Genomic DNA, 14,613 nt, shown 5'->3' on the forward strand with positions numbered 1-14,613 from the left:
AAAGGTAAGTGTTTTTGTCTGGACAGTGTGGGTGAAACAATTGGGAGTATGTGTTATGAGCTATGTACAATTTGTGCAAGGTACTGGGGGTGAAATAGCATCTCCATCTTAGGGCTCTTGGCCAGAAAGCCATTCAAACAATCCCACCCAGGTGATTGAAGTCCCACTGAGCCGAGCTCAGAACCATGGCTTTATCGGGCCTGGGCGGGGAGTTAAGTGATGCGTCATTGGCTGCAGAGGTCGATTGGCCTCCTACCTTTCACGGGGACTGCCGACAATGATAATTCACGTTATTTAAAGTTATATGTGAAAGGTTATGGGTGTTTGGAAGAACGACAGGCAGTTACTGAGCTTAAATTACGACTTCCTTTGAGTGAGATTAACTGGTAATAATGACCAGTCATTACGAAGTTTAATGATCATTCATCATATGTGTGATGAATACTGACCGGTTTTAACGAGGGTTTAATGATTGGCTATGATTATCTAAATACAGGAATAGTTATAACTGGAACAGCTATGTAAATACAGTTGAAGTCGGAAGTTTACATACACTTAGGCTGGACTCATTAAAACTTGTTTTTCAACGACCACAAATTTCTTGTGAACAAACTATAGTTTTGGCAAGTCGGTTAGGACATCTACTTTGTGCATGACGCAAGTCATTTTTCCAACAATTGCTTACAGACAGATTATTTCACTTATAATTCACTGTATCACAATACCAGTGGGTCAGAAGTTTACATACACTAAATTGACTGTGCCTTTTAAACAGCTTGGAAAGTTCCAGAAAATGATGTCATGGCTTTAGAAGCTTCTGATAGGCTAATTGACATCATTTGAGTCAATTGGAGGTGCACCTGTGGATGTATTTCAAGGCCTACCTTCAAACTCGGTGCCTCTGCTTGACATCATGGGAAAATCAAAATAAATCAGACAAAATTGTAGACCTCCACAAGTCTGGTTAATCCTTGGGAGCAATTTGCAAACGCCTGAAGGTACAACGTTCATTGCGTACAAACAATTGTACGCAAGTATAAACACCATGGGACCACACAGCCCGTCATACAACTCAGGAAAGAGACGCGTTCTGTCTCCTAGAGATGAACATACTTTGGTGCGAAAAGTGCAAATTAATCCCAGAACAACAGCAAAGGACCTTGTGAAGATGCTGGAGGAAACAGGTACAAAAGTATCTATTTCCACAGTAATCGAGTCGTATATCGACATAACCTGAACGGCCGCTCATCAAGGAAGAAGCCACTGCTCCAAAACCGACATAAAAAAGCCAGACTACAGTTTGCAACTGCACATAGGGACAAAGATAGTACTTTTTGGAGATATGTCCTCTGGTCTGATGAAACAAAAATGGAACTGTTTGGCCATAATGACCATCGTTATGTTTGGAGGAAAAAGGGGGAGGCTTGCGAGCCGAAGAACACCATCCCAATTGTGAAGCACGGGGGTGGCAGCATCATGTTGTGGGGGTGCTTCGCTGCAGGAGGGACTGTTGCACTTCACAAAATAGATGGCATCACGAGGAAGGGAAATGATGTGGTATATTGAAGCAACATCTCAAGACATCAGTCAGGAAGTGAAAGCTTGGTCGCAAATGGGTCTTCCAAATGGACAATGATCGCAAGCATACTTCCAAAGTTGTGGAAAATAGCTTAAGGACAACAGAGTCAAGGTGTTGGAGTGGCCATCACAAAGCCCTGACCTCAATCCTATAGAAAATCTGTTGGCAGAACTGAAAAAGCGTGTGCGAGCAAGGAGGCCTACAAACCCTACTCAGTTACACCAGCTTTGTCAGGAGGAACGGGACAAGATTCACCCAACTTATTGTGGGAAGCTTGTGGAAGGCTACCCAAAACATTTGACCCAAGTTAAATCATTTTAAAGGCAATTCTACCAATTACTAATTGAGTGTATGTAAACTTCTGACCCCCTGGGAATGTGATGAAGGAAATAAAAGCTGAAATAAATCTCTATTATTCTGAAATTTCACATTCTTAAAATAAAGTGGTGATCCTAAGTGACCTTAAGGCAGGGAATCTTTACTAGGATTAAATGTCAAGAATTGTGAAAAACTGAGTTTAAATGTAGTTGGCTAAGGTGTATGTAAATTTCCGACTTCAACTGTACGTCCCAATGATTTGTTTTTGCCAGGTTACATAGAACCTGGGAAATGAAACCATGGCGTATTTAAGCTAATTAGTTCTGTGTACGGTAACAAATACTACACCGCTAAATTAAACTGCTGAGCCCACGCATGCACACCCAGTCTCTCACTTCTATAAGTGCTCTGAAAACACAACAAATTTTAGAGCTTAACTGCCACTTAGAACCAAACAAACAAAAACTATGCTAATGGCAACTTGGGATGAAGCTCACATTGGACACAGCAGTGCACAGACAACCTTGCATCACTCAAGTGTTCCACAAAATGGATTACGCTGGGTCACTGTTAAGTGGATCCTCAACAGTTGAGTCTGATAATAAAAAGAGGAACTTCTCTGCATCTTGGCTAGGAGTGCTGCTTCAAACATCAGCTCTACTTACAGCTGGTCTACATTGGGGAGCAGAAGTCTATCATCAGCATTGTGCTGACTGCACCTCAGCCACGCTCAAGGTACTAAACGATATCATAACCGCCATCGATAAAAGACAGTACTGTGCAGCAGTCTTCATCTACCTGGCCAAGGCTTTCGACTCTGTCAATCACCATATTCTTATCGGCAGACTCAGTAGCCTCGGTTTTTCTAATGACTGCCTTGCCTGGTTCACCAACTACTTTGCAGACAGAGTTCAGTGTGTCAAATCGGAGGGCATGTTGTCCGGTCCTCTGGCAGTCTCTATGGGGTGCCACAGGGTTCAATTCTCGGGCCGACTCTTTTCTCTGTATATATCAATGATGTTGTTCTTGCTGCGGGCGATTCCCTGATCCACCTCTACGCAGACGACACCATTCTGTATACTTTCGGCCCTTCCTTGGACACTGTGCTATCTAACCTCCAAACAAGCTTCAACGGCATACAACACTCCTCCCGTGGCCTCCAACTGCTCTTAAACGTTAGTAAAACAAAATGTATGCTTTTCAACCGTTCGCTGCCTGCACCCACACGCCCGACTAGCATCACCACCCTGGATGGTTCCGACCTAGAATATGTGGACATCTATAAGTACCTAGGTGTCTGGCTAGACTGTAAACTCTCCTTCCAGACTCATATCAAACATCTCCAATCTAAAATCAAATCTAGAGTCGGCTTTCTATTCCACAACAAAGTCTCCTTCACTCACGCCGCTAAACTTACCCTAGTAAAACTGACTATCCTACCGATCCTCGACTTCGGCAATGTCATCTACAAAATAGCTTCCAATACTCTACTCAGCAAACTGGATGCAGTTTATCACAGTGCCATCCGTTTTGTCACTAAAGCACCTTATACCACCCACCACTGCGACTTGTACGCTCTAGTCGGCTGGCCCTCGCTACATATTCGTCACCAGACCCACTGGCTCCAGGTCATCTACAAGTCCATGCTAGGTAAAGCTCCGCCTTATCTCAGTTCACTGGTCACGATGGCAACACGCATCATCCCTAAAGCCAACACCTCATTTGGCCGCCTTTCGTTCCAGTTCTCTGCTGCCTGTGACTGGAACGAATTGCAAAAATCGCTGAAGTTGGAGACTTTTATCTCCCTCACCAACTTCAAACATCTGCTATCTGAGCAGCTAACCGATCGCTGCAGCTGAACATAGTCAGTCTATTGGTAAATAGCCCACCCAATTGACCTACCTCATCCTGTTTATATTTATTTACTTTTCTGCTCTTTTGCACACCAGTATCTCTACCTGTACATGACCATCTAATCATTTATCACTCCAGTGTTAATGTGCAAAATTGTAATTATTCGCCTACCTCCTCATGCCTTTTGCACACCATGTATATACACTCTCTTTTTTTTCTACTGTGTTATTGACTTGTTAATTGTTTACTCCATGTGTAGCTCTGTGTTGTCTGTTCACACTGCTATATGCTTTATCTTGGCCAGGTCGCAGTTGTAAATGAGAACTTGTTCTCAACTAGCCTACCTGGTTAAATAAATAAAAAATTAAACTTGGTTCATTAGACCTCAACGCTTTCTACTGTACATGCAAATGATCCCCATTGATTAATATAATTATGAGAGGGGTGATGGAGAAGGAAATACAGAGAGAGAGAGAGAACAAGCAATAGAGAGAGTGAGAGAAGAGTACGTTGACTAAAGGGATTTCAGACGCTTTTTCAATGGAAGACATCCAGACAAAGTTTATAAATAAACGTAAGGAGCTGCCAGGCAGCCTGGGTACCAGCCAGTCAGAAGTTCTGTGAGGCAGTGGGTGACTGTAGGAGCTGAACAAACCAAAACCATCCCTACCAGGCTGGCAGCCAGCATACCAGACTAACATACTTTCCTGCACAACAATCCCAATAGATTGGTAAAGATGTATACAACAAATCATATTCTAGGCCAGCGGCTTGATGAGTCCTGCTTTCTGTTTCCTTTCTAATGCCATTTTGAGAGGAGAGAGAGAGAGAGTGTTGGGGAAGAGAGGGCTAGAGAGAAGATGTGTTCAGAATATCAACAGGAGGACTGGCTGAGCCTCCCAGTGGCAAGGCAGTCTCCTGAGCTGAAGCCTGCTGGAACTGCTCCAGAGCTGCCTGTAGAGGCGTGACTGACTGGGGGAAACAGGGAGGGTTGGAGGTGCTGGATTTGACAGGAGAAGTGCGGCCATTGTCCCAGTGTCTTTACAGAGAGCTCTCTCTGCTACTCTGCCGTAGGTCTGATCCCTCCTAGAAGAGAAAGTAGATTTATGCTGCATGTTGGAGGGAAGGGAGGGGCAGTGGGATGGCAGTGGCTGAGTGGAGTGCTCCTCTGATGGATGGAGACAATCATCCTTCATTACCCCTGCTGGATCATGGCTCCATCTCCATTCCCATGAGTCAGTCTCTAGGCCCTCCACTTCCAGTCAGCCTCCATTTCAGTGTCTCAGGTTTGTACATAGACACACAGAGGAGCTTGTGCCTAGTTTTACACTGTGTGTCCATCTTTCAGTTGGAGAGGGATTCATGTTCTCTTACTCAGACAGGTACCCACAAGCTAACATGGATATAAAAAGACATGATCTGGTCTTCAAGGTACAGACCACTGCTTCGCATCAGGCCCATTTAAAAAGGCACATCACATGCTGTCGTCTGTACCGTGACTGACAGAGGAGCAGAGGAGAGGAGATGAGAAATTGTACATTTGTGCTGCAGATGTTTGGAGGGGAGAGATCTAGGTCCGGTTTGAGTCGATGGGATGTTCTAAAAACACACATAAGGTATTCTCCTTGCGTCTCCCGATCCTCACCGCTCCTGATTGGGTTAATCAGCTTGAGCAGAACGCAGAGATTAATCAAGCGGGAACCAGAAAAGGCGAGGCAATCAGTGTCATCCTAGACAACCAGCCTCTCAGTAATTAACTGACTCTGTCAGGGAATTTCCATTTACTTAAAAGATATTGCTGCTATTATTATTATTATTATTGTTTCCTGGTCATTAGGAGCAACACTCCAACCATGCATTTACCCTTTTTGTGTCACTCAAGCAAAAAGATTGTAATGTCCCCACAAACAGATACTTTTCCCATATACAGCATTAACAATAGTTTGGGATGTGTAGAATTAATTTACTAAAATCAGCAAATATTGCACATATCAGGAAGTGAGTGACTATCACAACAATGACTCAAAAGGGTGTCACTATGTTTTTTATAAACATCAGGACAACTAGACATCCTCAAACTAGGCTAACACCCAAAGAGGAGCAAGAGACAGACGCCACCTTACAGCAGATGTGGGCAAAGTAAACGTTGCAAAGTAAAATAGGAGACGCAACACATCGAATTCATGTTGATGGCATAGGTATTATTATATTACAGCAGGTGCCGTGTGTGGAAGAGGGAGATCATAAATGAGGCGATTACCCAGGTAATACGAGTGGTGGAGTCAGCAAGGCCTGCATTAGTAGACTCATAAGGTCACAAAACCTTGAGATAATTTGAAGGTCAGGCAGAGAAGCCAAGCACATTTGAATAATGAGGTGAGCATGAAGCCTAACATGCAATCCCACGTTATCGTTTAAATGAAGTTCTTAAAACACGACTTCTTGATATGTGTGTAATCATTCAGAGAGGTGACCCATTTTTCCATTCTTATATAGAGTGCCCTAAACATTTCCCTTAAATTCTGAAATTCATTGGATCAAAAAGGTCAATGGATTTAACATATATCATTGGAAGAGGTGACAGTGCAAAAATAGACGATGATCTTATTCAATCGGGGAAAACTATGACGGTGTTTTCTCCAACAAAGGTAATTCTCAACATTTTGATGGTGAGAGAGGGAAGCGGCAGGCATACAAATGTCATTTTATCAATCCCAGAGAAATCTCAGCATACAACGCAGCACAGACACAACGGTCTCGTCAACACATTGTTTACTAAAGCTACAGTGTTAGCAGGTTCCCTCCTATCGATTCGACCACCGCGGCAGCGACGGTTCATTAGGCCAAGAAATTAAAATGTCAGAAGCCGCGGGGAACGGCAGACGAGGTGCCATTATATCCAGAGAACACAGACGTCGCCGCGGACATGAAAAAACATGCATCTAATGAACTCCCTGCTTTATGAGCCGCAAAGGAAAAACTATATCGCTCATCACATCATCATTGCAAAGCCATTCCAGTTCATTCACAAGACTGCATCTAGCGAGCAGCTGTTTTGTTCTTTCAATTCCCATGGAGATCAGACTATTATGATGATTCATACCACAGTATTGTCGAATACTCATTTCTGATTGGTTAAAAGGGAATTTTAGAGTTCGCATTAAAACCAGATATATGGGAGAGTTGGAAAATACACATGTGAAGTAGTTCCAACAATAAGCGCTTTTTTTTGCAGTTCTAAAGCACTGCACCATGCAGACAGTACTTGCTACCATGTTACAGAAAGTCAAATCAACAACGACACAAACCGAAATTGGATACATTCTAAACTCAGGTCAAACGAGGACAAATGTACCTAGCTAACTAGGATTCATTTGTTTTTGCAGAGACATATTTTTTTGCAGCATCTGATGACCTAACATGGTGAGTACGGTACATCAATGAGTACGGTTACATGCACACAATCATGCAAATATTGTGGATAATCAGATTAATGCAAAAGTTTGAATAAAACGTTTACTTGCTTTGCAAGAAGAACAATTTCCCAAATAATCATGTTTAACGTTACATGGACACATCTGAAATCACGCTACCTGATGGCACTCTGATAAACGCAGACGATTGCCAATCAAAATAAACGCTCCTACCACAGTGACCATGTTATTTTTGTTAAGCAAATCTGTTTGTGAGGTCAGACATATAACATTTGAATGTGGAAACTACTTCTAAGAAGTATACATTCAGTTGTTCCGAACTCACGTCACTCGCGCTAACGAGGGAGGGTCCCTAGGCTGATTGCACATGCGCAGATCAAATACACCACTGGAAGGCAGAATAAGGTCATGTGCTAATCATTTGAAAGATTCCTCAGAAAGCCAGGTGTTTTAGTCGGCGTATGCTTACTTTGAGTTTGACTTTAGGCCGATTCAGATAAGAGTACGGTGTTTATATGACTATTGTATAATCTGCCTACTGCCATAAAACAGTTTTAAATATCGAATTATTACTGTGCATGTAAATGTCCTCAATGCCGCGGTCATCACGCAAGTGGCACTATGCTGTCAAATCCTCCCACGTTTCTACACTGAACAAAAATATAAATACTAAATGTTGTGTTGGTCTGAGCTGGAATAAAAAATTAAAAAACAGATATTTTCCATATGCACAAAAAGGATTATTTTGTTATTACTTTACCTTCCCAGCATTTTGCAGTGTTGCTGATTTTCTGCACAACTTTGTTTACATTTCTGTTAGTGAGCATTTCTCCTTTGTCATGATAATCCCTGCTGAACAGTATTTCTGTCTGCAATAAAGCCCTTTTGTGGGGGGTAAACTCATTCTGATTGGCTGGGCCTGGCTCCCCAGTGGGTGGGCCTATGCCCTCCCAGGCCCACCCATGGTTGTGCCCCTGCCCAGTCATGTGAAATCCATAGATTAGAGCCTAATGAATTTATTTCAATTGACTGATTTCCTTATATGAAATGTAACTCAGTAAAATCTTTGAAATAGTTGCGTTTATATTTTTGTTCATTATAGTTTGACCAGCTGTTTTCAGAGCAACTGTCATTGTTGAATTCGGTTATATTGGCAGATTTGCTAGCAACAAACGATTTAGCTAGCGTTCAGCCTAGTGTTTCATTTGCAACGTGATCTCTACTGTAATGAACAGTCCTGGAAAGAGAGCAACCTTTCGGTGCCAGGTGAAATCGCGAATCATCAGCTCATTGTTATGGATGTATCCAAATAAATGCCACTGGAAAACAGCTTAATCAAATGCAAATACTGCTATTCTGTTATCCTGGCTGCACTGTTCGACGTGCCTGTGCTAGCTATAGTTGCCTAGCTAGCAAGCAAGGGATAAGAACGTTGCCAGCTATCAGGGCAACCGAATAAACCAACGACTGGGTCACGTCTCTGGCAACCAGGTTTGTTGGGATGATAAAAGTTGAATGTACTTATCAAAATACAAACGAAAACATGTCATTTCTATACCAGTAAATGCGTGCTTCAGTATTATTTTCTTTGGAATATGTGGTACTGTGTAAACGGGGGAAACGCCTCCGCTCTGCACACTACCTTGGAAAAATTAACTCCACGGAAGGACTCTGCTATCCGGTCGTCCATTAATACCAAGGTAATGTCCAGAACGTCGGCGTTTAGCCCTTACTTAATTAAATGATACATGTAAATCTAGGATGGATTTATGTATATCGCACTTCACATGTTTCTCCTGATAGATTTGAGGCCAAGATAAAATGCCTTCTAACACAAATGTGAAAAAAAGTTCAAACATAGGGGAAATGCACGAGGTGCTGATGAGTGAGGAAGAGAGCAAGAGCAAAGATAAGAGAAAGAGGGTGTATTTCATTGTCCTGTGATGAATAAAGAAACATTGAACAGGTGTCCCTGAGACCAAAAGAGAGCGAGAGTGGGGAGGCAGAGCTGATGACAAAGCTGGTGACAGACTACACCCACATGTCAGCATGTCACAAAGACAGAGGGTATCTGTGGATGGCACCTGGTGCTACCGTGCCCTGTGTCCGGCTGTCTCAGACTGATGGCCTGACTCGTTCACAGTGGAAACTTGGCAGTGTATATTAAATCGGCGGGGTGGAGATAATGGCCATGTCGTGTTCCACTCTCCTATGCATCAGGTGACGGGGGCTTGGCTGAGATTCAACTCAACTGTCTGTTCCCACTCACGCCCTGAGTCTTCAGATGATTGACTGGCCATCCAAATGGATCAAGAAGACGTAGGCTACCTAACACCCCCCCACACACACACACACACACGGCTCAACTTACTCTTCTATTCAGGACAGTGGCCCCATGCTGTAATGGTGCTAGCAGCACAGCAGAATGCTGAGAAGGCAAAGTAATAACAAATCAGGCAGCAGGAACATAAATATTATTTATCTTCCTCCCAAAAATAAATACAAAGAAACAATCCCACCAGCTCCAGATACTGTCAAACCTCGGGACAAATTGTTGGTTATGCAGTACATGAAAATGAAATGAATAACAGTGTGGTGCCGGGAGAAGGAAGGGAGGTGGAGATATACGGGCCAACCCATGTATCCACCCTTCTCTGCATTGGAATTCCTTGCACATCCCTTGGCGCTTACTCATGCCCCCTCAGACAATCCGCCGTTCCCCTCTCCATGTTTTATGGATGGGCTTTCCTCCCGGCACGCCGATTAAGGGACAATCAAATCCTAGGCCGCCTCCCGGCCCACGGATCCCAGTCTCTGGAGGAACGTCTGGATATAGGCTCCATTAAAATTTCTGTATCCTGTCAGAGCGGGGACACCGACTCCTCCCCCGACCACGGCACAGAGGCCTGGGTGAAATTAAACCTACACTCACAAGAGAGATACTAATACTTCATGGATATGGGGTGGATATGGTAGGTAGATGTATGGGGTTCCACCTATAGGAGAAAATAGCCTATCCCTTCTCATGCAGCAATTCAATGAGACCCAGTGTGCTATGTTCATATTCAGAGGGCGTGTACACATGCAGTGTGAGTGAATATAATGAATAGCCTCTGTAAACAGTCTAATGAGTGTGAAGCTACATGTTTACGCTGTCAATGAGCAGCGGATTAGCGTGATGGAAATAACACACCGCAAGATCAACTGGTCTCAATCAGTGTGTGTGTGTGGGGGGGAGGGGGGCATGTTCCTGCACACAATGACACGTGCCCATCTGTACAGAAGCATACACACCTGCAGGAACATACCGGAACACGTACCGACAAAGATCCCAGACACTGATTGAACAGAGCATCTCCTCCTACCAAGCTTCTAATCCAATCATGTCTCGTGGCCTGCGGTCAGTGGGAGCTACACAGGCTAGCTGAGAGAAAATGAGCAGGGACTCAGTGGTGCTCCCCACCCCACTGGGCTCAGTCCATGAGAGAGAGAGACAAAAAGAAGAATAGAAGAATAGGTGGAGGGAGATGAGAGAAAAGATGGAGAGCGACAAATTATATATAGAAAGCGGAGAAGATGATGAGAGAGTGAGTAAAAAAGGTCGAAGTGGCTAGCTAGAGGATAGCTAGTGGCTAGCTAGAGGATAGCTAGTGGAATCAACTACGGAAAACTTTTCCGACTCCTCATCTCTGACGGTAAAGAACTGAACAGTATGACAACCAAACAAAAGACAACATATGTTCGGCCGTCTTTCTCATTTCCTTCTCCCTCAGTCTTCTCCTCTCCCTCAGTCTCCCCCTGCTCAAATCACAATTGTCTGTGACAGGCATACAAAAGCAGACGTTTGTGGGGGGAAAATAGGAAAGCAGTGCTGACTTATCGTCTCTGCAAGACCCTCATTAGTCTCGGAGTGGCTATGAACTCATTTTCTCTATTGTAGTCCTGCCACTTATGGGTGTGTGCTGTCGATCTCCTGGATGAGGAGAGTAATTATGAGGGAGAGTGGTTCTGAGACTAAGAGACGGGAGTCAGAGAGAGGTGGTGCAGGTATTGGCTGTGTCACTCAGCAGCTCTCGTAAAGGAAACCTGGTGTTTACAGCACGACCAAGAGGCTCATGCCTGGGAGAGAAAGAAAAAAACGGACACTCAAAATGGCAACCTGTAAAGGACGAGGGCAGGGCTAGTTTAGTTTTAGGGTGGAGCAGGATTTGAGGTCTCGTGTCAATGGGGGGAGTACGGTACCTCAGGTTCCCCGGGCTTAGAAAGGTAGATGGCACTCCTGTGGCATGCATCGTCCAGACACACTGGGAGAAGGTGGTCCTGGAACCCATCTCCATCTGGAAGAAAAAGAGAAAGACATGAATAAAACAAGGAGCAACCAAAAAAAGCAGGATGATGGGAACACTGAAATGAACAGAGACAGAACAGCGGAGGTAAGAGTAAAAACATTCAATCAGAGCACAGAGGAAAGAAAGAGAGAGAGAGAGAGATGGCAGGTGGGGAGAGAGTGAGTGAGGTAAAAGGTGAACGAGAGAGACTAATACAGTAGTTTCACAATCGGAGTCTTTATTCTGTGTTATCATCCACTGATGTTTACTGTCAGACCAGTAGGATGGCACTGGCTCCCATTGATGAACCACATTACTATTCAGATAGAGAGATATAGGAGGAGAGAGAGAGATATAGAGGAGGAGGAGAGAGAGAGATATATAGGAGGAGGAGAGAGAGAGAGGAGGAGGAGAGAGATATATATAGGAGGAGGAGAGAGAGAGAGATATATATAGGAGGAGGAGAGAGAGGGAGGAGGAGAGAGATATATATATAGGAGGAGGAGAGAGAGAGATATATATATAGGAGGAGGAGAGAGAGAGAGATATATAGGAGGAGGAGAGAGAGAGAGATATATAGGAGGAGGAGAGAGAGAGAGGAGGAGGAGGAGAGAGAGAGAGGAGGAGGAGGAGGAGAGAGAGAGAGGAGGAGGAGGAGGAGAGAGAGAGAGGAGGAGGAGGAGGAGGAGGAGAGAGATATATATATAGGAGGAGGAGAGAGAGAGATATATATAGGAGGAGGAGAGAGAGAGAGATATATAGGAGGAGGAGAGATATATAGGAGGAGGAGGAGAGAGAGAGAGGAGGAGGAGAGAGATATATATATAGGAGGAGGAGAGAGAGAGAAGGAGGAGAGCGAGAGAGAGGAGGAGGAGGAGAGAGAGGAGGAGGAGAGAGAGAGGAGGACGAGGAGGAGGAGGAGAGAGAGAGAGGAGGAGGAGAGAGCGAGAGAGGAGGAGGAGGAGGGAGAGAGAGATAGTAGGAGAGAGAGAGATAGTAGGAGAGAGAGATATAGGAGGAGAGAGAGATATAGGAGGAGAGAGAGAGAGATAGGAGGAGAGAGAGAGAGAGAGGAGGAGAGAGAGAGATAGGAGGAGAGAGAGATGAGGAGGAGAGAGAGAGAGAGAGGAGAGAGAGATAGGAGGAGAGAGAGAGAGAGAGGAGGAGTGAGAGGAGGAGGAGAGAGAGGAGGAGAGAGAGAGAGAGAGAGAGGAGGAGGAGGAGAGAGAGAGAGAGAGGAGAGAGAGAGAGAGGAGGAGAGAGAGAGAGAGAGGAGGAGGAGGAGGAGAGAGAGAGGAGGAGAGAGAGAGAGGAGGAGAGAGAGAGAGGAGGAGGAGGAGGAGAGAGAGATATATATAGGAGGAGAGAGAGAGATAGGAGGAGGAGAGAGAGATAGGAGGAGAGAGAGAGAGATATAGGAGGAGAGAGAGAGATATAGGAGGAGAGAGAGAGATATAGGAGGAGAGAGAGAGATATAGGAGGAGAGAGAGAGAGAGATAGGAGGAGAGAGAGATGAGGAGGAGAGAGAGAGAGAGAGGAGAGAGAGATAGGAGGAGAGAGAGAGAGAGAGGAGGAGAGAGGAGGAGGAGAGAGAGAGAGGAGGAGAGAGAGAGAGAGGAGAGAGAGAGAGAGAGAGGAGGAGGAGGAGGAGAGAGAGAGAGGAGGAGAGAGAGAGAGGAGGAGGAGGAGAGAGAGAGAGAGGAGGAGAGAGAGGAGGAGAGAGAGGAGGAGGAGAGAGCGGAGGAGGAGGAGGAGAGAGAGAGATATATATAGGAGGAGGAGAGAGAGAGAGATAGGAGGAGGAGAGAGAGATAGGAGGAGAGAGAGAGAGATATAGGAGGAGAGAGAGATATATAGGAGGAGAGAGAGAGAGATAGGAGGAGAGAGAGAGAGATAGGAGGAGAGAGAGAGAGATAGGAGGAGAGAGAGAGAGATAGGAGGAGAGAGAGAGATAGGAGGAGAGAGAGAGAGGAGGAGGAGGGAGAGAGCGGAGGAGGAGAGAGCGGAGGAGGAGGAGGAGAGAGAGAGAGATTGGAGGAGGAGAGAGAGATAGGAGGAGAGAGAGAGAGATAGGAGGAGGAGGGAGAGAGCGGAGGAGGAGAGAGAGCGGAGGAGGAGGAGGAGAGAGAGAGAGATTGGAGGAGGAGAGAGAGATAGGAGGAGGAGAGAGAGAGAGAGATAGGAGGAGAGAGAGAGAGATATAGGAGGAAGAGAGAGAGCGAGAGAGAGAGATATAGGAGGAAGAGAGAGAGAGATATAGGAGGAAGAGAGAGAGAGATAGGAGGAAGAGAGAGAGAGATATAGGAGGAAGAGAGAGAGATAGGAGGAGAGAGAGAGATAGGAGGAGAGAGAGAGGAGAGAGAGATAGGAGGAGAGAGAGAGAGAGAGGAGGAGAGAGAGGAGGAGGAGGAGGAGAGAGAGAGAGAGGAGGAGAGAGAGAGAGGAGGAGAGAGAGAGAGAGAGATAGGAGGAGAGAGAGAGGAGAGAGAGATAGGAGGAGAGAGAGAGAGAGAGGAGGGAGTGAGAGGAGGAGGAGGAGGAGAGAGAGAGAGAGGAGGAGAGAGAGAGAGGAGGAGAGAGAGAGAGAGAGGAGGAGAGAGAGAGAGGAGGAGAGAGAGAGAGAGAGGAGGAGGAGGAGGAGGAGGAGAGAGAGAGAGGAGGAGAGAGAGAGAGAGAGAGAGGAGGAGAGAGAGAGAGAGAGGAGGAGGAGGAGAGAGAGAGAGGAGGAGAGAGAGAGAGGAGGAGAGAGAGAGAGAGAGGAGAGAGAGAGAGGAGGAGGAGAGAGCGGAGGAGGAGGAGGAGAGAGAGATATATATAGGAGGAGGAGAGAGAGAGATAGGAGGAGGAGAGAGAGATAGGAGGAGAGAGAGAGAGATATAGGAGGAGAGAGAGAGATATAGGAGGAGAGAGAGAGAGATAGGAGGAAGAAGAGAGAGAGAGATAGAGGAAGAGAGAGAGAGAGAGGAGGAAGAGAGAGAGAGATAGGAGGAAGAGAGAGAGAGAGAGATAGGAGGAAGAGAGAGAGAGAGATAGGAGGAAGAGAGAGAGAGAGATAGGAGGAAGAGAGAGAAGATAGGAGAAGAGAGAGAGATAGGAGGAA

General features: G+C 45.4%; 1 protein-coding gene across 1 annotated transcript in view; it reads right to left on the minus strand.

Annotated features, from left to right (window-relative positions):
- The window catches only part of LOC115112131 (T-cell immunomodulatory protein-like), a 142,015-nt gene that overhangs the window by 88,607 nt on the left and 38,795 nt on the right, over positions 1-14,613 (minus strand). Inside the window, exon 9 of the mRNA XM_029638956.2 lies at positions 11,428-11,522. Coding sequence (XP_029494816.1) covers positions 11,428-11,522 — 95 coding nt within the window. The remainder of the gene's footprint in view (positions 1-11,427; positions 11,523-14,613) is intronic.

Source organism: Oncorhynchus nerka, linkage group LG27 (genome assembly GCF_034236695.1).
Source record: "Oncorhynchus nerka isolate Pitt River linkage group LG27, Oner_Uvic_2.0, whole genome shotgun sequence".
Classification (NCBI taxonomy): domain Eukaryota; kingdom Metazoa; phylum Chordata; class Actinopteri; order Salmoniformes; family Salmonidae; genus Oncorhynchus; species Oncorhynchus nerka.